General features: G+C 39.6%; 1 protein-coding gene across 6 annotated transcripts in view; it reads right to left on the bottom strand.

The window, feature by feature from the left end:
- ZNF638 (zinc finger protein 638) overlaps positions 1 to 10,423 on the bottom strand; it is a 102,969-nt gene extending 92,546 nt beyond the window's left edge. For 3 of the 6 annotated variants that reach the window (XM_079111397.1, XM_079111400.1, XM_079111398.1), the window contains exon 1: positions 10,282 to 10,423. In XM_079111397.1, the coding sequence (XP_078967523.1) occupies positions 10,282 to 10,397 (116 nt within the window). In that variant the 5' untranslated portion in view covers positions 10,398 to 10,423. The remainder of the gene's footprint in view (positions 1 to 10,281) is intronic. The other 3 variants (XM_079111399.1, XM_079111405.1, XM_079111401.1) reach the window with 1 other exon arrangement.
- Between the last annotated feature and the right edge of the window lie 14,571 nt (positions 10,424 to 24,994).

Below are 24,994 nucleotides of genomic sequence, written 5' to 3'. Positions count from 1 at the left end.
CAGTGGTACAGCATGCATAAGGTCATGGGTTCAATCCCTAATACCACCGACCCCCCCCCAAAAAAAAAAAAAAACAAAGAAAAAAAGAAAATTCTAATACGTTACAGTATGGATGAACCTTGAAAGCATTATGCTAAATAAAATAAGCCAGACACAAATATTACTTGATTCCTGTTTATGAAGCGCCTAGAATAGTTAAATTCATAAATATAATGGAATTGTGGTTGCCAGACTGGAGGAAATGGGGATTGGGAAGTTACTGTTTAATGAATACAGAGCTTGAATTTGGGCTGATAAAAAATTTTTGGAAATGATATTGGTTATGGTTGTATAATAATATGAACGTACTTTGTGCCCCTGAATTGTATATTTTAAAGTGGTTAAAATGACAGAAAGAGAAAGGTATCTAACTGTAATAAACTAGCCCCATGTGGCCCTGGCCAAAATAAAAAAGATTAAAATGGTAAATTTTTCTGTTATGTATATTTTACAATTAAAAACTGGATCTGAGTGGCATATATTCATATCTTTTCTCCCATTGATCACTTACTTTACCAAGATGAGAATAATTGTTCTTGACCATACCTCAAAACCTAGGTTCCCCTTTGATTAATAGTTCCTGGGATGCCAGAGCGAAGTGACTTCTGTGGAAATGCTTAAAGCATCTCTGTCTCATCCATCACCTCAATAATTAATTGAAGTAACTAACTGTCATATGAAGTAGTGATTTGTAACTACCACGAAGTCCCAGCCAGCTGGGATAAGTCTACACCTTACCACACAATATATACTTTATCCCAGAGCCCAAAGCAGTGGCAGGAAAGCAAGAAAATGCTGAAGGAATTCAGGAACTCATCTAGGTTTCTATGTACAATTCCATCACAGGTACAAATGCAAATGTATTAACTGTAGTAATTCATTATCTATAAATTGAAGATTTAGAAAAATATTTCCCATTGTCCTCTTTTTTCTGTTTCCTTGGGCAAGTTGGAGAGCTTTAGAAAAAAAAAAATTTCCTCTGTGGTCAAAGCTTTACTAAAGTCTTTCAAGTCTATAATTCTATGAAAAGGCAATACACAGCAAGCAATTGAGAAGCAATGCTATAGCTGCATCCGAACCAGGGTGAGGGTAGCACTGCCAGGAAGAGGGAGACAAGGCAGCTTCTCACAGGCTGCAGACATCTGTCTCAAAACCAAGAATATCAATGATGCAACAACAGAGGCCCAGGCATTATTACAAAATACAATACAGACTCTCACTCCTCACCTGAACTCTCCATGTGTCAACGGAGTTTGGGTGGAGCTTCAGATCCCACCAAAGTTATAGGTGTTAATTTTCAGTGGTTTGCCCTGAAGCTTTACTAGGAATTCCCACTGAAGATTCAGCCGGGGGTAAGAGAAGGGTGAAGAAAAATCTCTCTCTCTCTCTCTCTCTCTTTCCCTCTCTCTTTCCCTCTTTCCCCCTCCCTCTCTTTCACTCTCTCCCTCTCCCTCTCTCTCTCTGTCTCTCTCTCTCTCTCTCTCTCTCTCTCTCTCTCACCTGGAATTGAACCCAGGGACACTTACCCGCTAAGCTGCATCCCAGCCCTTTCATTTCTTATTTTGAGACAGGGTCTTGCTAACTTGCTTAGGGCCTTGCTAAATTGCTTCAGCTGACCTTGAATCTGCAATCCTCCTGCCTCAGCTTCCAGATTCACCGGGATTACAGGCGAGCGCCACTACATCTGGCAATAGCATCTTTTCTTGATACAAACACTTTTTTTTTTTTAATTTTTAGTTGTAGATGGACACAATGCCTTTATTTTATTTATTTATGTGGTGTTGAGGATCGAACCCAGTGCCCCATGCATGCAAGGCAAGCGCTGTACCCCAGAGCCACAGCCCCAGCCCACAAATACTCTTTGTTTACATATTAAAATATAGGAATACTCTTAACCTCCACACACACAAAAATGCTCTTCCCTCCCCCACTTTTTATTTTTTTTTTTAATGAAAGAGACTTTTTCTTTCTGTGGGTTTGAAAGAAGAATGGACCCCAAATACACTGTCTTTCCTTCTTAAAGCTACAGCAGTAAAACAGCAGCACAAATATAAAGGATAAACTTCTACTGACACTTAGCCCACATAATGGTGGCATGAACAAAAGGGGAGCACATCGTCTCCAAAAGGGACAGATGTGGACTGAGGTAGAGGGCTTATATAGCATGTGAGAATTCCTCAGTTCCATCTCCAGCACCATGAAAGAGAGAGAGAGAGAGAGAGAGAGAGAGAGAGAGAGAGAGAGAGAGAGGGGGACAGATGCTCCCAACTTCAGCTATTGTAGCCATAAAATAAAGCAGTCTCAGCTTTTCCTGTGCTCCCATGTCCTTAAACACTGGAAACGCAGATTGGCTCTGTGTGTGTGTGTGTGTGTGTGTGTGTGTGTGTGTGTGTGTGTGTATGTGTGTGTGTGCAGCTGCCAATTTTAAAGTATTAACAGTTCAAGAGGCTGGGGCTGTAGCTCAGTGGCAGACAGCTTGCCTAGCATGTTTGAGGCCCTGGGTTTGATCCTCAGCACCACATAAAAATAAATAAATAAAATAAAGGCATACTAAAATATATATTTACAAAAGTTAATTCAAAACCATGTAAAATACAGAGCCAACAAATGGCCCACAATCCATCAACTTGGGATGTCTTCCCTTCCCTTCCCGTTCAACACCCACCATGAAATTTCAGTGCAACATCCATCTATATTCTTAGAAAATAAGCAAAGCAAACAGTAATCTTTTCATACAACCTACTCGTCTCCCGAGCTGAGGCTTAATGGCCTTCTACCAAGCCTCAGGAATCACTGTCCCAAGACAACATACAATAATCTAAAAGTTCATTGAAATCACTGTGGTCTCTGGTTCTATTCTCTTTTACTTTGAGATCTGCTCATCTAATCATGGTTTATGATGCATAATGTTTAGATGCACCCTTTCCCAGGGCCAGTCTCCCATTATCTTGCAACAGGTGACTTTGTCAGCCCCATAAGAGAGAGGTTCTAACTTCCAGGTTACCAATAGAGGGCCCAGATAAGGTATGAAGCAGAAAATTATATGGTGAGTCAAAGCCTATATATTAAACTGGGACCCTTGGTCCCTGTGCAGAATTTACATGGCAGGCCTGACACTGCTAACTTTTCAAAAGTCTGCTTACAAGGTCCACCTTGGCTGGTGTCTAGCAACTTTGATTTCAGGAAGGCTCCCACCTTTCCCTAACTGATAAGAGTGGCTCACTGCACCTAAACATTGTTTGTACAAGCAATGTGGTTTATGCTGAACACCCTCTTTCCTTCTGGGAGTCCAGAATTTCAGTACATGCTAGGCAGAGGGTGCCAACATGACCAGTCCCCAATAAAACCTTAGGTTCCAAGACTCTAGTAAGTTTCTCTGGTAGACAACGTTTTGCACCTGCAGTCAGGATTAATGAGCACATCCTGTGGAACACACTGGAAAAGGACTCTTGAAAGCTTGCATCTCTTCTCCTCCAGACTTCACCCCATGCACCTTTCCACATTGCCAATTTTGCTTTGCATCCTTTTGCTGTTATACATCTCAGTTGAGAGTACCTGTATATGCAGAATCCTGAAGTCCTCCTAGCTAATCACTGAACCTGGGAGTGGTCTTCGGGAATGGGTCTGCTCCCTGGATTACATCCTACACTGCAGAGAACTGAAAGTTTCTCCCTGAAGAAACTGAAAAGCCACACAAAGAGAAAAAAAGAACTTCAAAAGGCAGAAACAATGAAGAAAGCAAAAGAAAACTCCAAATGCAAAATCCACACTTAATATCTTTTAAAAATAAAAAACATATTGCCATCCTAAAATAAGAGCAGGAGGTATGAAAAGGAGCAGAGAATATGAAAGAGCTCTACAAAATTAAAAATAAGATTAAAATGAAATACTAAATAGAAGGACTAGAGACAGAGTTGAAAAATTCACCTGGAGAATTTGGAAAAAATAGAAAGCAAGATGTGAAAAATATAACAAGGATTATAAGAAATTTAAAGCTTAAACCAGGAGGTCAGAAATCCAAAAGAACAAAAGAAAAAAAAGGAGAACAAAATTAATGGAAAGGAAAACATTATTAAAATTTTACCTTACAAGGGTGGATGGTGGGGAGAGAAGAATGAACGAACTTTGGATGGTGTAGAGGAAAATGGGGTGGGAGCAGTTGGGGGTTGCAAAGAGTTGAATGAAACAGTATTACTCTATGTATATATATGATTACATGAATGGTATGAATCTACAAACAACAACAAAAAATTTACCAAACAGGGAAAAAGAGGGGATCTCAGGTTAAAAGGGCCCTAAGGAGAAAGCATAAAAAAGAATCACTGCAAGAGCACACTATCAAACAATCTCAGAATACCAAAGATGTGGCTCAGTGGTAAAGTGTTGGCCTGGCATGCATGAGACCCTGGGTTCAAATCCCCCAGCACCAAAAAAAAAAAAAAAGAAAAAGAAAAACAGCCCATATCCCAAGGAACAGGAAACAATATCAGATTTGTATTTTCCCTCAGTACCGGGGATTAAACCCAGGCCCTCGGGCATGCTAGATGAATGCTCTTCTACCACTGAGCTACACCCACAGTTCTTTTATTTTGTATTTTGAGATAGAACTTCACTAAATTGCTGAAGTTATCCTTGAACTTGTTTACAGGTGTGCACCCTTGATTACAGGTGTGCACAACCACGCCCAGCTGATATTGGATTTCTTAGCAATACTGACGACAGCTACACTAGAACTCTGTCTTTAAAATTCTGAGGAGAAAGCTAGACTTACATGCAAGTACACTACAGTTCAAGTGTAAGGGTAGACTAGAGACATTTTTATGACACACAAGGACTTAGAAAAGTTATCTTTTAGCCGGGTATGGTGGTCCACGCTTCTAATCCCAGCAGCTCCAGAGGCTGAGGCAGGAGGATTGTGAGTTCAAAGCCAACCTCAGCAAAGCGCTAAGCAACTCAGTGAGACCCTGTCTCTAAATAAAATACAAAATAGGGCTGGGGATGTGGCTCAGTGGTCAAGTGCCCCTGACTTCAGTCCCCGGTACCTCTCCCCCCAAAAAAGTTATCTTCTCTTAGAAAGTAACAACTAAGTTCTTCAGTAAAATGAGTAAACCAAACCAGGATCTAATAACAGAAGAGTCAACCTGGGAAAGAGGAAGAAAGCCCCAAACACAGGCAACTCTAACTTCTAGTCCTTCTGTTCAGAATTCTATGTGACTATCATACCTTGAATTTCATAGAGCTCTTCTTATTCTTTGATAGCTTATTTCCATAGTGCCCTACTGTTATTTTATGGGTCCACTCTATTTTCTCATTTCTTTAAAGATATTCATCTTTAGGTTTGGTATAAACCCTCCAAATTTTTAAAATTCTTTTAAAATTATTTAATGCTAAAGTACTCTAGAAAGTTTTATTATGCCTTACCTCATGTTTCAGTAACCCAAGAGATTCCTTCACACAGCAAGAGTATACTCAATTAGCCCAACTACAAAGGAAACTCTTCCTTATATTATTCTTCATTTCTTCTTTCTTTCTTTTGCTCTTTTTTCTTTTTTTTTTTCCTGTTGAGATTAGGTCTTGCTAAATTGCCCAGGCTACCTTGAATTCCTGGGTTCAAGTGGGCTTCCTGCTTCAGCCTCCAAAGTATTGGGACTACAGCATGTTCCATTGTGCTTCAGTGTCTTAATCAAGGTTCATCTTCGGTTTTTAAAATTCTGTGTTTCTGTGCTAATAATCGCTTTGTAGGAAATAACTTCTGAGAAAGCTCTTGATATGAAAAGATGTCTCGGATACATTGCAGGATGGAAAAACACAATGGAAGAAAAGTGCAAACATATACCAGGGGAAAATGTAAATGTTTTCATTTGTGTATGCAGAAAATATCTCTGGAAGATTAAGCAATAAATAACTAATAATGGTTACCCAGAGGAGGAAATCTGGAGGAATAGGAATTGAGGAATTGAGGAACAGGTCAAAGAGGGAGACTTTTTATTATATAACCTTTTTTCCATTTTTGCTCTTTAATACATTGCTCTTTAATGATTGCCTACTAGTTTATATATTTATTTAGTATATGAATATATAGTATATTTATCTATTTATTTAAATTAATTAATGTATTTATTTAATCTATAAATATATAGTTTATATATTTATTTATTTATTTTAATGGTGCTGGGGGTTGAACCCAAGGCCTCCTGCATGCTAGTCAAGCACTCCACACACTGAACCACATCCCTCGCCCTTAAAAAAAATTTTTTAAGTCATACTCTTTATCTTGATACAAAATTAAAGTACAACTATTTTGAAAATTTTGGGAGACACTGAAAGAGGTCAATACCCCACAAAATCCCACCTACCCAGAAATAATCACTTTACGTATTCTGATGTACACACAATAGTCACATCACCAATGTTGAACTTACACACTTACTGAGAATTTAAATGCCAATCTTTCAAACCTCACAACAACAAGTTTATTAACCTATATTAAAATTATAAAGCTCAACAACTAAAAGAGAAAAAAGTAAACCCTGTGGATAAGCAGGGATACTTGAAAACTCCCCATGTAACTCTTGTGATTTGATAATTACTTCAAAGACAGACTGGTTTCAATGCCTAAATATATGTTCACAGCCTTCTCTTTTTTCCTTCTTCAATCTAACTCAGAGGTTTTTTAATTTTTTTTCTCTCTTTTTTTTGAGACAGGATCTCACCAAGTTGCTCAGGGCCTTGCTGAGTTGCTGAGGCTGGCCTCAAACTAGCAATCCTCCTGCCTCAACCTCCTGAACTCAAAGGCTTTTAAATTTTACTATGCAGGAGAATTTCTCTCAAAGTGGTAAGCCTGAATAGTATATAAGTGCAATCTTTACTTCAGAATCTTTTATTCATATTTACTTTTAATCAAAAATGAGATAACATTCATATCTTAAGTTCTTTTTTTTTTTTGCAGTGCTGGGAATTGAACCCAGGGCCTTGTACTTGAAGACTTTATTTTTTAAACTTGTTATTATTGTGAACATCTTTTCATTTTGTGCAATTCTTTCACAACATGATTTTAATGGCTGCATAATTTTATATAATATGAACCATCACATATATCTTCTATTATATAAATTATTTTGCCATTTCTTAGAGTATTTTTCAAAGCTTCATCATTAGAAATAACAATGCAACAAACATTCTAATAACAAATTCTGTCTTCCTTAGGATAAATTTCTGAAGTGGAATTGCTGTGTCAAATGTCTTCTAAAAATTCAAGGATTTTAACAGGTATAGACAAATGGTCTCCTGATTAATTCTTAATAGAAAAGTAAATATGAGATACTTAGGGAAAATGATATAGGATATTTTATTGAATTGATCTCGAGTCCTCAGCTACCCAATTCTGAGTACAGATCTCAACTGCAAAATCTTACACATGTAAGACAAAAATAAAAAAAAAAGAGGGCTCTGAACCTTGATAATAAAACCACAGCTCCTACATGAATGCTGCGAGGAAAATATTGAAGCTTCAGAGAAAAAGAAGAAAACTTTAAGTAAGGACACGTCACTAAAAAATTAGTTCTCAAAAATCTTCCAACTTAATGTCATTAAAAACAATCACAGCCTGTAATTCCAGCAGCTCAGGAGGCTGAGGCAGGAAGATCACAAGTTGAAAGCCAGCCTCAGCAATTTAGCAAGGAACTTAGTGAGACCCTTTCTCATAATAAAAAATAAAAAAGGGCTGAGGATGTGGCTCAGTGTTAAGTGCCCCTGTGTTCAATATCCCTGGTACAAAAAAGAAAAAAAAAAAAAAAGCCAACAATCACAGCATTTAACATTAGTGGTCCTAATAGTTACTGAAGCATTTTATTATCCCATTCATTTCTTTTTCTTTTCTTTTTATTTTTTTTAATTGTAGATGGACAGCATATCTTTATTTTATTTGTTTATTTTTATGTGGTGCTGAGGATGAAACCCACCGCCTCATACATGCAAGGCAAGCACTCTGCCACTGAGCTACAGCTTCAGCCCCTTCCATTCATTTCTTACAAGAGAAAATGTCAAAATAAGTCTCTGGTGTTGTTGATAGGTCAATGGATAAAATTTTCATTGTAATATAAACTATAATCCTTCCCATTCCCTAACCACAAAAGTTGCACGTTCAACACTGCAGATACCATTTCAAATTTGGAAAATGGGCATGTAGTTTCCAGTCTAAACCAACTGGAAAAAACTAATCTTTCAAAATTGATGACTGAAAACACTAGGTATGGTTTTTGTGTTTTTCTATATTTTGCAAAATTTCTTTAATGGGAGATAACATTCCCATAAGAGTTCAAAACTTACTATTTAGTAAACAAAAGTGCCAATGTTGCATTCAAATGTTTATCCTGACATTAAAAATTTGTAGAAAAATAATTCTACAAATCACAATACACTTTTTAAAAAAGAGCAGTCTTCAAAATATTCTTCAAACCATTCTACTTCTTAAATCATTACTGTTTTCCTTGCCACTATAAACCATCCCCAGAGGCAAAAGATAAGGAAATACTTTACTTTATAACTCCCCTCACTAAAATACACTTAAAATTTAAAGAAGATACTAAGAATTATGACTACTAGAAACGGCAAAACAATACCTAAATTTTAATTTTTTATTCAAAGGAGATTTATAGAAAAGATAAATCAGAGATGCCTTTTGATTTTACAAGTGAATTAGTAGTAGCATTGGCAATTGCAAAGGGTGCAAAGTATTTAAGTTTTTCCTAATTACTGAATAAATCAGAGCAGCATTTGTACTTTCCAATTCCCTAACAAGAACAATTACAGTATTCCACAATCTTCAATATTCCTTCATTTAAAAAATAATCTGTAATATTCTGATCCTCTGAAGAAGGTAGACTAAATTGCAGCACTTTTTTGTCAAGTCAGCAATCTCTTTCTCTAATCCTTACAGGATAGGAAATAGGCATTCCTTTTCCACTCAAACCAAGCCAGAGGCCTGGAAAAGGACAAAACAGGCTGAGATAAATGCCACCAGAACTTAGTTCTAGAAACAAGTGCCAAGGATGACAACACCAAAGCGTTTTTCAATCTTTCCAAAACGTATATCATTTTCTGCACTCTCGGCTCCAATCAACTCACACAAACACCACAAAGACTGGGAGAGGGCAGTATAGTACTGGTATCCGCTGTATTAGGTAAGAACAATTCACTTAAGTACTTCAAGTGTCTATCCACCCTGATCCATCCAGAGGACCGGAGAAGACTCAGGCCAGAAAGGCGAAAAGAGCGAGCTGATGCTGCGATCAAGCGCCCCGAAGGCGGAGGAAACAGCAGCGTCCGCTATGACTCCAAATCGCTGCAATAAATAGCCGGGGCCAGCAGGACAGCCTCTTCTGTGCTTGGGGTCAGTCCTGAGTCCGCAGCCAAACCGGCGGCCAGGTGCAGCACACTTGTCCTTGGCTAAGTGGGATGGGGTTTGGGGGATGCTATTTACATCATTCCAAAATCTGGAACTTGTCTATGTAAATGTGGGTGAAAGCACGCCTAAGCAAAATGAGAAAAGAAAACTAATCCTTCAAGATTTATCATTCAAAACACTACGTATGACTCCTTTTTTTGTTTGTTTGTTTTCCGAGAATTTTCTTTAAGAAATCTGTTGCAAATAAATAAATAAATAAATAAATAAATAAAACCCCAAAACTTTCTTCCTGGGGGAAGAGAGTCAATTTTGCATTCAAATGATTATCCTAACATCAAAAGCTATTTCTGGAGAAGACAGAGCAAATTATGCAATTCTACAATGTAATTCTTCTTAAAAGAGCAATCTTTTAAAGAGCTCGAGCTCGCCCAAGCTATTTCACCCACACAGAAGCTAAGCTGCTGCGACCCCTCTGCCCTGCCTCTCGGGTACCCCGAAGGGCTGAGGGGGCTTTCACTTAACCCGGGTCTTCTCAGGGCCGCGCACTGCGCGGCTACTTCGCCGAGCCCATCCAGGTTCGCAGAAGAGTTGCTTGGACCGGAGGCCGAGGACAAGTGCCCGCGGCCGCTCGATGACCAGTTGGCACATCTGCACACACCACTTACTAAGTGCGACAGGCATCCTGGGGACTGACAGTCACGGGGCGAATCTGGACCTGGTCCCGGGGACGCCGGTGCGCAGCACCCAGTCGGCCCGCCCCTTCCTGCCCACCCGCGGCCAACTGCCCCTAAGCAGGGGCGAGGGCGGGGAGCACAGGGGGCAAAGGAAGCGCTCACCGCTTCAGCGGGTCCGAAGCCCGCGGCGCTCCGGCGGTGGCCGAGACCGGGCCAGACGTCACGGCCCCGGCTGCCGGCCGGGATGCAGTCCCAGCAGAAACGCGGTCCCGGGGCATCGCCGGCGGCGCGCGCGTAGCACCAGCACAGCTCCCAGCGCGCCTCGCACGCCGCGGCACCAGCCCCGGGGCGCAGAGCTCCGCGCGGCGGGGTCCGCCCACCGGCGAGGCCAGCCAATGGGCGCACAGCGCGGGAAGCCGGGGGCGGGGCAGAGTGGGCTGGGCCTCCCACGTCGCTCTGCTGCCCAGCCCCAGTTCAGCGACGCCTTAGGCTCAGCTGTCCTGAGCGCTGGCGCGCCCATCGCCGTCCAGGTTGGGGGAAGCACATTCTGTAATAGTCTAGGACATTAGGGATCCGCTTCTGATTTTGCAGATTCTTTCCTGATTTCGACAAGTATTTGCCCGCTGATTCCTGAACACCTACTGCGGGCCAGCCATAGACCTGCTTTCGGATCTCGCAGTCGGTAGAATGGGTGTGCAGATACAGGAAACAGGAATCTGCAGGAGCCCACAGAAGGCGCATTCCAATATCAAAAGTCAAGTTTTGATATGGGGGGGATGAGATTTCTGCCAGAAGAAAAGCCAGTTCTGAATTTAGGGTTCACAGTGGAGAACAACCCACACCACGTCGTCGTCGTTTCTTTCTTACAACTAAGCAATGTGTGACATGGTTAGAATTTCAATCATGTCAAAAAAACATACAATGAAATGCGTTTACATCCTCTGCTGGCTCTGCCTATCTGCCCCCCTCTCTCTCACACACGCACACGCACACACACATACACATAAATTGGGTTTCTTTCCTTTTAGGCTACCATTAAATTTCTTGCATGTCCTTTTAAAGGCATTCTCTGCGTTAAAAATACGCACATACAATGCTTCCTCCAATCCGTCTCTCTCACACACACACACACACACACCTTGTTTTGCCACCTTTCTTTTCTACACTTACAATGTATCTTGATGCCTTTCATTCATTGTTCTGCTGATATAGTATTTCATCAAAATTGTACTTGTTTCTATGTTTTTGCTATTACAAAAAATACTGCAGTCAGTACTGCAATACTACCAATATTCTTATTTATAGTCACTTGGCATATGAGCCTATGTATGTTTAGAGAAAATACCTGGGTGTTGAATGCTGGACCTTAAGGTGAGGACTTTAAAAATTCTGATGAATGTTGCCAAATTGCTCTCCATACAGTTTGTTTCAGGTTATGGTCTCATGGCAATGTATCAGAGTGCCTATTTCAGTACATTTCTGTATGCAGCATGCTGTCAAACTTAACTTTTTAATTTCTTTTTCTGTGAACGGTCTGCTCATACCCTTCGTCCATTTTTCTATTCAGTTGATCTTTTTGAAAGCTATAGGATATTTTTGTATATGTAAATTAATCTATCATAAATAGTTCACCTTTTACCTACCTGTCTTTTGGCTTTGTTTACTGTATTTTTTGCAATGAATTTTTCTTTACTTGTCATATAATCATATTAATTGTCTTTTGTTTTGTTTTGTTTTGTTTTAGTGCTAGGGATTGGGCCTTGTGAGTGCTAGAAAAGCACTCTACCAACTGAGCTATATCCCCAGCCCACTTTAATTGATTTTTAAAATATTTTTAAGGTTGTCTTTAATCTTTCTTAAATTAAAAGATTTAGAAAAATTCCCCCATGGTTGCTCCTAGTATGTTTTACATCTATACAGTTATTCAATAATGCAGATAATCCATAATAGGAATAATATATGTTATGACAAAGAAATAAATTAGGGTAAAGGATATGAATAGTTTTCCAAAGAAGATATACAGTGTACTGGGATTGTGGCTCAGTGGTACGGCACTTGCCTAGCATGTGTAAGGCAATGGGTTTGATTCTCAGTACCACATATAAATAAATAAATAGAGGTATTGTGTCCATCTACAACTAAAAGAATATTTTTTAAATGAAGGTATACAAATGCCAATAAGCACATGAAAAGACATTTAACATTAGTTGCCATCAAGGAAGTGAAAATCAAAACCATAATGAGATACCACTTCATATTCACTAAGATGGATATTACAAAAAAGGCACATATATTTATATATATCCTTTGGTTATATATAATCAAATATATGTTTATATAGAAAAAAATGATATGTATCATGTAGTATATAAAATCAAAAAGATAATAACAAGTGTTTGTGAGTGTTATGAACCAAATCACATCCCCTACAATTCATATGTTGAAGCTCTAATGCCCAATATGAATGTATTTGGAAATAGGCCCTTTATTGATTGACTGATTGATTGATTGATTTTGGCAATCCCACATTTTCTTAACTTTTTTTTGACAATTATAAATTTTTAAAAAATTTTCATAAATATATATAGGGTAATGTCTGTCACAATCTACCTTCCTTCCCCTCCCCACCCACCTCGCCCCACCCCTCCCCTCACTTCCCTCTGTACAATCCAAAGTTCCTTCATTCTTCCCTACCCAACCCCCACTATGGATCAGCATCTGCTTATCACAGAAAACATTCAGCCTTTGTTTTTTTCCAATCCATTTACCTGCAAATGCCATAATTTCATTCTTCTTTAAGGCTGAGTAATATTCCATTGTGTGTATGTACCACATTTTCTTTATCTATTCATCTGTTGAAGGACATCTAGGTTGGTTCCATAATTTCAATATTGTGAATTGAGCTGGAGATAGGCTCTTTAGAGCAATAATAAAGGTGAAGCGAGGTCATAAGTGTGAGGCCCTAGTCCAATATGACTGGTGTCCTTATAGAAGGAAGAAGAAACACCAGAGGTGTGTGCATGCAGAGAGCAGATCATGTGAGGACCCAGGGACAAAAGCATCCATTGGTAAGCTCAGAAGATCTTGAGAAACCAAACCTGCTAACACCTTGATCTTGGACTTATGGCCTCTAGAACTGTAAGAAAAGAAATTTCTGGTGTTTAAGTCTATGGTATTTTGTTTTGGTATCCCTAAAAAACTAATACAGCAAGGATGTAGAGAAACTGCTGGTGGAAATGTGAAATAGCACAGCCACTTTGGAAGACAGGTCAGTCGTTATTCAGGCAGTTAAACAGAGTTATCTAATCCAGTGTTTCAGTCAGCTTTTTCATTGCTCTGACCAAAAGACCCAACAAGAACAACATAGAGGGGAAAAAAAAAGTTTATCTGGGGCTCACAGTTTCAGAGGTGTGAGTCCATAGAAGGCCGACTCCATTGCTCTGGGCTCAAGATGAGGTAAAGCATCAGAGTGAAAGGGTGTGGCATAGCAAAGCAGCTCAGGACAAGACAACTAGGAAGCAGAGAGAGACTAAGCTGGGCTCACCAGGGACAAAATACATACCCCAGAGGCATGCCTGCAATTACCCGCCTCCCGCAGCCACACCTACCTGCCTACAGCTAATCCCTATGAGAGAATTAATGCAATGATTACATTAAGGCTCTCATAAACTAATCATGTCACCTCTAAACTTCCTTGTATTGCCTCACACATGAGCTTTTGGGGAACATCGCATATCTAAACTGCAACACCCAGCAATTGCATTCTTACATACATACAAAAGAGAAGCGAATCATGCCCACACAAAAACTGAATATTCATAGCAGTATTATTCATAATGGACAAAAAGTGGTGACAACTTACAAGATTATCAATCGATGAATGGATGAAGCAAGGGATATATCCATTATGTAGATATATATCCATTCCATATAATGGAATACTATTCAGCGATAAAAAGAAATAAAGCATTGATATGCTACAAGCGAATGAACCTTGAGAACATTAATGGTAAGTGAAAGAAGTCAGTCAGTAAGGGTCACATACCGTATGATTCCATTTACATGAAATAGCCAAAAGAGGTCAATGTATAGAAATATAAAAAGAGATCAGTGGTTGTATAGAGCTGCAGAGCAGGAGGAACTGGGTGCTAGATTGATGCTTGGGACACAGAATTTCTTTGGGGGATGACAAAATGTTCTAAAATTGTGATGATAGTCACACAACTTTGTGAATAAACTAAAATTCATTGAAGTATATGATATTGGAGAAACTGTGTATATGTGAGTTATATCTCAATTAAAACAAAATGAATACCCAGAGTTCACTGGGCAAAAGTTAAAGTATATGACCAAATAGTTCATTAAAGAAGAAATCCAAGGAAGTAAGCTTTTGGGGAAATTCTTAACCTTGCTGCAATGCTAGTTGAAAATTACAAAAGAGAATCTTGATAGAGCTAGGAAAAATGGTTAAATCTATAAGCTGATAAAAATTGTTTCATAGAATAACTATTTTTAAGAGTACTGTAACAAAGTATAAGATCTATGAAATTATTCCTTTTCATCCAATCACCTACATATTGGAATAGAATACATTCCCTCAGAATAACCAAATGAGAAAAATCAGTTTTTATTCATTGTTTATGGCAACACTATTTATAAAACAAAACTGGAAACTACTGGGATACTTAATTATTGGGAGGATATGCATTAAAGAAGCAAAAATGGGTTACGTTAATAAATGGGGAAGTACATGTAAAATAATTTAAGAAAAGTAGAATACAAATTAGTTTGTAAATGCCTATAAGTATGCTTAAGTAAGCATGCACTTATATGTATCATTAGGAAAAATTTCAGTAATAAATAGTACCAGGATTCCTTGGGGGCAGGAACTGCTATTTTTGGGAGAATACACTCATAATTTATTTGGGGTGTCAAAGGAGACCCTGAAAATATTGATTATGAGCAGAAGCCCTAGCAACACAAGAAAAACTACTTTGTATGAGAATATGAGAGGAATTTATCTTTTCCCATGAGAGAGAGGAAGATAGAGTGTTGAGAAGAGATGGGCCAAACAAGGAGGGGATAGGAAAGACAAGTCAAGGGGACAAGGAGAGGCTGGGAATGAACTGAGCAAAGAGCTAATGGGAAGTCTCTGGTGACAGGCTGGGGAATCGAGATTTTAAAGCCAAGGAGGGTCTGATATGTAAATGGAAGTTATGTCCCCAAATCTTAAAATCTTACTAAAGCTTTGCATAAACGGGGTTTCATTGAAGCTGAGGAAGAGGCTGAAATTGAAGCAGTTGGAAGCTGAAGCTTGGGGGTAGAAAGGCTGGAAGAGACAAGCACCTCGGCAATGATGGGTAATCTAGAGAAGAGGTGTATCACCTCCTTGGGTGTTTGGGATGAACTCATTTAGACTGCAAAAGGAAGAGGAATTCTAGCTGACATTGCCTTATATAAAGATAAGAAGATAACATCGCTTAAATGTGGGTGGTTTAAGTTTATGAGAGGCTTAAATTTATGAATATTTAAACAATACTGACTTCCAGCCACTGATTAAGATAGAATGAATGAAACCTGGTTAAGCCCCTGCCACAGTGAAATCCCTTGGAAGTAATGTTCAAGTGCACCCTAGATGATGGCTGGGAGAAATGGAGATGAATAAACGAGATGGAAAAATTTTATTCCTGTCTCTTGGTTGTCAAGTTGGAAAGAGTTTGGTTACACCATCCAAATTTGGGTAAATCATTTTAACATGTTCCATGTTGATATGTTATTACAGCAGAAATAGAATCAAATGTTCAGGAAGGTTGAACTGTCATAAAATTTCAATACAATGAATGTGTATGATAGTCTCGGTGAGCATTTGAAATTCTTACTTGCCCAACTTCAGAGTTCATGATTTCCACAGACTTGGCCAGAGGAAGGTTATTAACCAGCCCTAATTTACAGACAGCAGGTCTGTGGCACAGGGCCTAGAAGTGATTTTCCCAAGGTTATAGAGCAAGCCAGAGGGTGAGCTGAAAATAGAACTGTACCTCACACCCCCATGCAGGCTATATGATAACTTGTGTACTGTCAGCAAAGAGTTGAGGAATGAATGTCCTGGAGAGGTTAGCATGGTTTAATGGCTAAAGGAGTCTTGCTCAACAATTGCAAATGCCACCTGACAACAGCAAATGACCTATCTAAGCCTATAAACAGTAACATCCTGGGCATGTAATCAAAAATTACAGAGAAACAAAATTCCTCTTTGACAATTGAAAAAAAAATTAAATGCACATCTCCACCATCATGAAACCAGCATTTGTGTAATGCTTTAACCTCCAGCGGTAGTCACCTTCAACCCTGCCCCTCTAAAGACTAAACTACAAAGCAACTCCTGGGCTTGGGGCGTAGCTCAGTGGTAGAGCACTTGCCTAGCATGTGTGAGGCCCTGGGTCCAATTCCAAGAACTATAAAAAAAAAATTGCAGAGATTACCACTCCTAAACACTGCAATATCAGCAAGTTTATAAGATCTTGGGTATGTGTTTACATGTTTTCCTAAGTGCAGGATTTTCTGGTGACATAGGCCCTCACTGATAACTTTCTCTAAGTTTCCTTATTGAGTTAACAGAACTAGAAAATAGAATGATAGTCTAAAAGTGAAGCCTCACAGCCAACCACTTAATACATGTCTCTCGGTATCCAGGGCATGGAAGGATAGCCCAGGTAGCCATTATGCTCATACCTAGGGATATTTTAGAAAAATAACAAAACTTAGGATCCCAATTGGATGACTGTTCTCTAGGGTAGTTTCTTACAGTGCACTGATCTGGTCACTAGAAAGTTGCAAAATATGTTTTCAGGAGTTTTATTAATCTCATTCTCTTCCAGATAGGATTCTTTTTGATGAAGGCTGTGTAAGGTGGGCTAATACTTTCTGTCCAGCCCTAAGTGGAAACATCATGATGCTATACTATGGACTTCTGGACTTTCTCCTATTTATTTATTTATTTATTTATTTATTTTCTTTTTAACCAGGAATTGAACCCAGGGGTGCTTAACCACTGAGCCACATCCCCAGGCCTTTTTTTTTTTTTTTTTTTTTTTTTTTCATTTTTTGAAACAGGGTCTCACAAAGTTGCTGAGGGCCTCAGTAAGTTGTTGAAGTTGTTGAGACTGGCCTTGAACTTGCTATCCTCCTGCCTCGACTTCCCAAGTTGCTGGGATTACAGGCATGCACCACTGTGCCTAGCTCTCCTTTTCTTCTTTTGTTTAAGTTTTTTTTTAAGTTGTCAATGGATCATTTATTTTATTTATTTATATGTGGCACTGAATATTGAACCCAGGGCCTCACACATGCCAGGCAAGTGGTCTACCACTGAGCCACAACACTGGCCCTCTCCCTTTCTCATAAGAGACTACATGGTTACTGCTTCTGCTTAGTTCTTCAGAGTCACACTTTATACAAGACCTGGACAGAACAAAAAATTCTAAGTATACAGCAAAAGAAAGAAAGTGCTGGTTCCAGCAAGTATTTCTCAATGAGCTCTTACTTAAGTGATAAAAATGGTGGAAGCCAATCCCCTTTCTATAGCATAAGTTGGTATCTAAAAGCCTCTTACAGAGCTCCCACAAAAAGTAGGATCTACAGCTCTATCTAGATAAAATGTGTTGAAATTGTATATTGTAAGTTTCCGCCAATAAAATAAAGTTTATTAGAAATGTTATTTTTACAGGCAATATTTGATTAATATAGGAATAATTCAGTTATTATGAAGGGAACAATCTAAACATCCAAATTTGCATTAAATGTTTGACTCCTTCTATCTCTTTTAGCATAGTTTGGCTGCTACTGGACCCCAGCTCTTTAGCATCATAGTATCATGGGTTAGGACTTTTGGGTCCTAAATACACATAAATATACATAGGTTGAATGTATTTCTTATGGGGTATTGATATAACTTTATTCGGACTGCCTTTTGAGCATCCTTAGCTATTCTACTGTTTGAATTTTGGCAATACATAGGAACTGTCTCTGCTAACCAACAGAGAAAGAGCAGGGTTCACACAGAAGACAAAAGAAATCTGAAGAACTCCATGGGTCAACAGAATATCTGAGTTACCCCTCTGCTTTCTTCTCTTAGTTTGACCCATGTTCTGTTTTACCTCCTGGTTTTTTATTTTGAAACCTGGTTTAGAAATTTCATGTGCACAGTTCCAACATGTGAACTATTTGAATTGATTGACTAATTCATCCACCTACTAACTTTTCTTTTCTTTTCTTTTCTTTTCTTTTCTTTTCTTTTCTTTTCTTTTCTTTTCTTTTCCCGTATCAGGGATTGAACCCAGGGCACTTAACCACTGAGCCACATCCCCAGTCCTTATTTTTTATTTTGAGACAGGGTCTCACTAAGTTGCTTAGGGCCTCACTAAATTGCTGAGGCTAGCTTTGAACTTGCAATCCTCCTCCCTCAGCCTCTGGAGCTGCTGGGATTATAGGTGTGTGCCACCACGCCTGGGTCCAACATTTTTATCACTCTATGGGTTGTAAGCTCCTCTTGCCTTTACTAAGGCTGCAGTTGAATGGGTAGATAGCCACAGTGACAAATACAATGTAAGAATGTATGAAATTATTGCTAAAGGGTGGGCTTTGGGGTCAGAAAGACTAAACTCAAACCTAACTCTGCTATTTATTAATTGAGTAACTTGAGTCAAATTACTAAACCTGAGTTTCAGTTTCACTGTCAAAGAAAAGGAGTGTTTATCTCTCAAGATATTCTCAACTATTCTGGTACTCAGGCTTTGTGTAATCTTGCCTTGAATGTGAGCTGGACCTAGTGACTTGCTTCTAAATGGAGATGCTCCTCCATTAAAAATAGGGCACATCCTGGTAAACCCATTGTAAGCTTAAAATATTTGAAGTTGAAAATGCTTATAATACTCCTCACGCACTGAACATCAGAGTCTAGAAACACAGTACACTGGAGAGGAGAGTTGTTCGTCCTCCTGATGGGTGTCTGACCGGGAGCGGCAGCTGGAGGCCACTGTCAGCCCGGCATATCCCCAGCCCAGGAAAATATCAAAACTCAAAATTGTAAGTACAGTTTCTACAAAATGAGTACCACTTTCACCTGTTGTAAAGTCAAAAATTGCAAAAGGCGAATGATCCTAAGTTGGGGACCAACTACACTACACAAGTGTTGGGCTATCACTTTCACAATAAGAATGACTCCATCTTGATTCCTCAGAAAAATTGGCATGGACCCACCATTTGACCCAGTTATCCCACTCCTCAGTTTATACCCCAAAGACTTAAAATCAGCACACTACAGTGATGCAGCCACATCAGTGTTCATAGGAGCTCAATTCACAATAGCTAGATTGTGGAACCAACTGAGATGCCCTTCATTTATCCATCCATTGATGAATGGATAAAGAAAATGTGGTATATAAACACAATGGAATATTACTCAGTCATAAAGAAGAATAAAATTATGACATTTGCTGGTAAATGGATGAAGTTGGAAAATATCATGCTAAGTGAAATAGGCCAAGCCCAAAAAACCAAAGACCAAATGTTTTCTCTGATAAGTGGATGATGATATATAATGAGGGGGAGTGGCGGGGGGGAGGAGAGAAGAATGAAGGAACTTTGGATGGTGTAGAGGAAAATGGGGTGGGAGGAGGTGGGGGAAAGAAAGATAGTAGAATGAAACGGACAATATTACCCTATGTATATGTATGATTACATGAATGGTGTGAATCTACATTGTGTACAACCATAGAGATGAAAAGTTGTACCCCATTTGTGTACAATGAATCAAAATGCTATCTGTAAAAATTAAAAAAAAGTTAATAAAAAAGAATGACTCCATTTTACCATGTCTACTCTATCGCATTCCTAGTTTACATGCTTTGAGGAAATAAGTGGCCATTTAGAAAGCCCTGTGTGGCAGGAAATGAAAGCTTCAGTCAATAGTCAGCGAGGAACTGAATCCTGCCAGCAATCGGGAAGCAAATCCATTCCCAATCCTGCTTGAGATACCACAGCCCCAGGTGGCACCTTGACTGCAGTCTGTGAGACCTTGAAGGAGAGGACCTCGCCGAGCCAGCCCAGATTCCGGGAACTGAGATAATAAATATTGTTTAAAGCCACCAAGTTTTGGGAGTGGGTAATTTGTTATATAGCAACAGGTAACTAATACAATAGGAAAACATGTTCCTTGCAGACTTAGTGTGGGAATAGGAATGTACATGAGGATCAGAAATATGATGATGATGATGATAATGACAGAGGATCAAAGGTGAACTTAAACTAAGGTTCAGAATCTGACAGAAGCGCCTCTACTGCAAAGAAACTATTTTTAAGGTGTTGCCGTGGATGTGGGGGAAAAGGCACAGTCAGACATTTGCTGGTGGGACTGCAAATTGGTGCAGCCACTCTGAAAAGCAGTGTGGAGATTCCTCAGAAAACTTGGAATGGAACCACCATTTGACCCAGTTATCTCACTCCTCGGCCTATACCCAAAGGACTTAAAAATCAGCATGCTGTAGTGACATAGCCACATCAATGTTTATAGCTGCTCAATTCACAATAGCTAGATTGTGGAACCAACCTAGATGCCCTTCAATTGATGAATGGATAAAGAAACTGTGGTCTATATACACAATGGAATATTATTCAGCCATAAAGAAGAATAAAATTTTGGCATTTGTAGGTAAATGGATGGAGTTGGAAAATATGCTAAGTGAAATATGCCAATCCCAAAAAACCAAAAGTCAAATGTTTTCTCTGATAAGTGGATGATGATACATAACAGAGAAGGGGTAAGAGAAGAATGGAGAAACTTTGGACTGTGTAGAGAGAAATGAGGGGAGGGGAGGAGCAGGGGGAAAAGAAGATAGTGAAATGAGACAGACATCATTACTCTATGTACATGTACCATTCGTGTGTGACTACATCATGTATAACCAGAGACATGAAAAGTTGTACCCCATTTGTGTACAAGAAATCAAAATGTAGTCTGTAAAAATAAAAATAAATAATAATCCAAAAAAAGTCCAAAAAAAAAAAAGAAACTATTTTTAGTTCTTGAGCCCCTAAGGAGTACAAGAGGTGTAGGCATGCGGAACAGGGTACTAGGTTTCTCACTCAAGTCAAACTGTCTGATTCTGATAGGAAGAAACTTGTAAGCAAAAATTGAAGTGGCAGGTTTGTGAGATTCAGTGAACAAGAAACGTTGCATGGGGGACCAGGTGACAAAGTTGGACAAACAATTGGGAGGAGGGTTGTGTTCCTACTTTTGCTCAGATTAGAGCATAGTTATCACCATGTTTGATGTGGTCGGTGAACAATAAGAAAGAGATCATGGTAAAGAGCATAAGTGTACTTGATTCTGTACAGCTTCTGAGAAGGGAAGCTGAGGCCCAACATCACCATAAGCCAGTGAAATTCAGGATATAGGTGTCTTAAAGGATGTGTGGAGTTTTGACAGGCAAGGAAACGAGAACATCCTAAACTGAGGGAACAGCACAGAAGAGATTCAGAGCTGTGAACCAAAATAATTTTGTTAGGGAATCACAAGTGGGCTTGTGTGACCAGAGAAAGGAGTACAAACTAGTCAGCACTTCCTATTCTGATTCTAATAGTCTCTAGAGCAATGATTCTCAAATATTTTGGCAATAGTCTCCCTTTGTGCTCTTAAAAATTATAATCACCTTAAGGGTTTTTGTTCATGTGAATAAAATCTTTTGAACATCTTACCATGTTAGAAATTAAAACAGATAAGTGTTTATTTAGTCTGCATTCCTCTAAAGCAACAAAAATAAATTCATTTATATTAACATAAATAACATTTTTTAATGAAAAATAAGTATAGCTTCCAAAGCACAACAAAAACAGCTGAGAAGAGTGGCATTCTTCTACATTTTTAAAAGTCTCTTCTATGTTTGCCTTAATAACAACTAAATTTTCATATAATTGTTTCTGCATCAATCTGTTACAACATCACAGGTCACATTGGTCTGGAAAACCGCCCAAGGCACTTGTGAGAGAATGGAGTGAAAGAGCAAATCAGGTCCTATTATGAAAGTAGTTTTGATCTCCCAAACCCCCTAAGGAGTTTTGGGGCCCCAGAGGTCCCTGGATCACACCGTGAAGATCACCTTCCTAGAGCAAAAGCAGTAGCTATTACTGAGAGAAAAAGGCAGAGCTCACAAATGCACGGATGGCGCTGATGATAGAACTAATTGCGATCACTAACATTTACTGGGTGCTTACTCTGTGCTAGTCTAAGCACTCATAAAAACCTAAGATGTGGTTATAATCATCCTTCACAGATGAGGAAACTAAAGACAAAGCCAAGTTTACACAGCTGGTTAGTAGTGGTGAAGTTAAACACAAATGTCGGAAAAGTGGCTCCGAAGGCTTACTCCTAACCACTGCACCACCCAGCCTCTCTCAGAGACAAAGGCCTGCAGTATAATTGACAAAAGCCTAAGTCATCCCACTCACCCACCCCTTCTCCCTCCTCTCCTTGCCATTTCAGATTTCAATGCTCTTTTCTCTTTGCCTGCCTGGTTAGAGAACTCATGTTTCTTTTGACTCTGCAGTAAGTCCTTGTCCACTGCCCGTTGTTCATTATTCCCACCACTCCACAGAAACTGCTCTCTCCAAAGTCACCAGTGACCTTATAATGATCAGCTTCAATGACCACTTTTCAGTCCTCATCCTCCTTGAGGATCTTCGAGATGGCAGTATTATTGACCATTATCTTATTTATTAAAACTCTCTTTTTTGGTGACTCTGATACCAGATGCTTCTCTGTCTTTTACCACCTATGCAATAATTTGTTAAGCCTTAAGGGGGGTCCTCTTCCTTGCCTGTCCCTAACATCTTCATTCCCCAGTGTTTGGTCTTAGGCCCATCCCTCTCATTCTGCATCTTCTCTGTCTTCCACACCATTCACTTCCACAGCCTTAATTATTAAACATACACAGATAACACCCAAAGATATTATTTACAGCCCAACTCTGACATATGTCCAGATGAGGCCTCAACACTTCCCCATGCACTTCAAAGTCAGCACATCCAAATCCTCCACCCATCATCTCTCCCTTCAGATTGGTCCCTCTGGCCTCTGGTCCCTGGACCCTGACCTGGGGAACTGTAGCACCATCTTTTGTGAGCAGACACTTGGGAGTCATTCCAGACTTGTCTGACATGCCTCAAGGTTCTATTGGATCTACCTCTGAAAACTTTCTGAAATCTATCCTTTCTCCCTCTCCCCTGCTACTACCCCAGCTCAGGCCCTCCTCTTCCTGCCTGGATTATTGCACTCGTCTTGCTATTCGTTCCCATTCTCCTGATTCTGGCTGCTGACAGTTCACCCACAGCAGCAGGGAGGCCACTGCACAACTCTAGCAACCACCGTTATTTTGTCTCCTACTGGGAACCCCTGGAATTGGGCAGTCCTGAGGCTTTGCACTACACTACTGTTGCATTTTGTAATTACTCCACAGCAAGGAGCCACTTCAGTGATTTCCCATTATCGTCAGGAAGCCAGACTCAACAAGGTGTTTCAGCTATCCTTGACTGGGTAACAAACTGTTTACTCTAAGCTGAGTGATGTGAAAACAACCATTTTATAAGACTCATGGATTCTGGGGATTAGAGATTTGGAAAGAGTTTAGGAGGGATGGTTTGTCTCTTTGATGTCTAGGGCTTTACCTGGAGGTGTCTGAGGCTAGTACTGCTGATCACAGCACCTAAGTAAGCCTCTCTGTGTGGCTTGATTTCCTTGTAGCTTGATGGCCTTAGGGTAGAAAGATTTCTTATGTGGCACTTCACAGTTCCAAGTGCAAATGCTCCACTGAACAAGCGGAAAGTTACAATGCCATTTATGACAGTCTCTGAATGGGTGCTAGGGGTGTAGCTCAGAGGTAGAGCACTTGCCTAAATGCAGGCAAGGTCCTGGGTTCAATCCCTAGCAACACACACACTTACTGAAGGAAGACTTAGGCAAGCATAAATAAAAAAAGAAGTACTCCAATAAGCTTTCAAGCAGGAAAAAAACTGATGACTTGAAAAGGAGTTAAATTGTGTTTCCAAAATGTCAGAAGAACAGGCAGAATGATCCTTCAGAGTAGAACTCAGAAAGAGATGCAAAGATAAACTGGAATTTAATGTTTGATATATGAGTGCCTTTTCAAATCAGGGAGGGAAAAGATTTACCAGCTGAACAGTCATCCAAGAGTTAGCTTCACATGGTAGCATTGGAAAAGGGAGTTCTTCCAAACACTCCTCCTGTTTCCCCCTGAGTTGTCTACTCTGCATAGGCTCCTCCCAGATCCACTCTGGCCTGTCTCCACCTCTCCACTTTGCTCTTAATCTCTGCCTGGGAGTCCTGGACATGTACCTCCCACAGATTCTGCTCCTTCAGCATCCACATCACCACCAAACATGTTGCCCAGGTGTGCAATATTCAACTCTACTAAAGGATTGGGAAAATTACAGAAATTTGTCATGTAGCTCGGGAGAACTGAGAACTGAGTGCCAAATATGACTTTTCCCTCCAGAAAACACCTATGAGATTCATGTGGACAATGTTCATTTAAGGTGCATGTATTTATTGAGCATCCACTACATACCAGGCACAGTACTAGGTACTGGGGATACAATGATACAGGAGATGGTGTTGTGCCCCCATGTACCTTTGGTCCTTATCATTAGAGTGCATGCCATCCCATTTCTAATGACCTGTATCTGCATCTCTTTGCCTATTAACCCTCTTCAGGAATTAGAATATGGCACGCATGTGGGCAAGTAGACTCATCAGGAAAGAATATGTAAGAATTAATATACCCTAGAAAGAGCCCTCTACTGGTGA

Source organism: Sciurus vulgaris (assembly GCF_902686455.1).
Source record: "Sciurus vulgaris genome assembly, chromosome: 14".
Taxonomy (NCBI): domain Eukaryota; kingdom Metazoa; phylum Chordata; class Mammalia; order Rodentia; family Sciuridae; genus Sciurus; species Sciurus vulgaris.
Note: the sequence above shows the minus strand (reverse complement) of the source record. Positions and strands in the feature narration are given on the sequence as shown.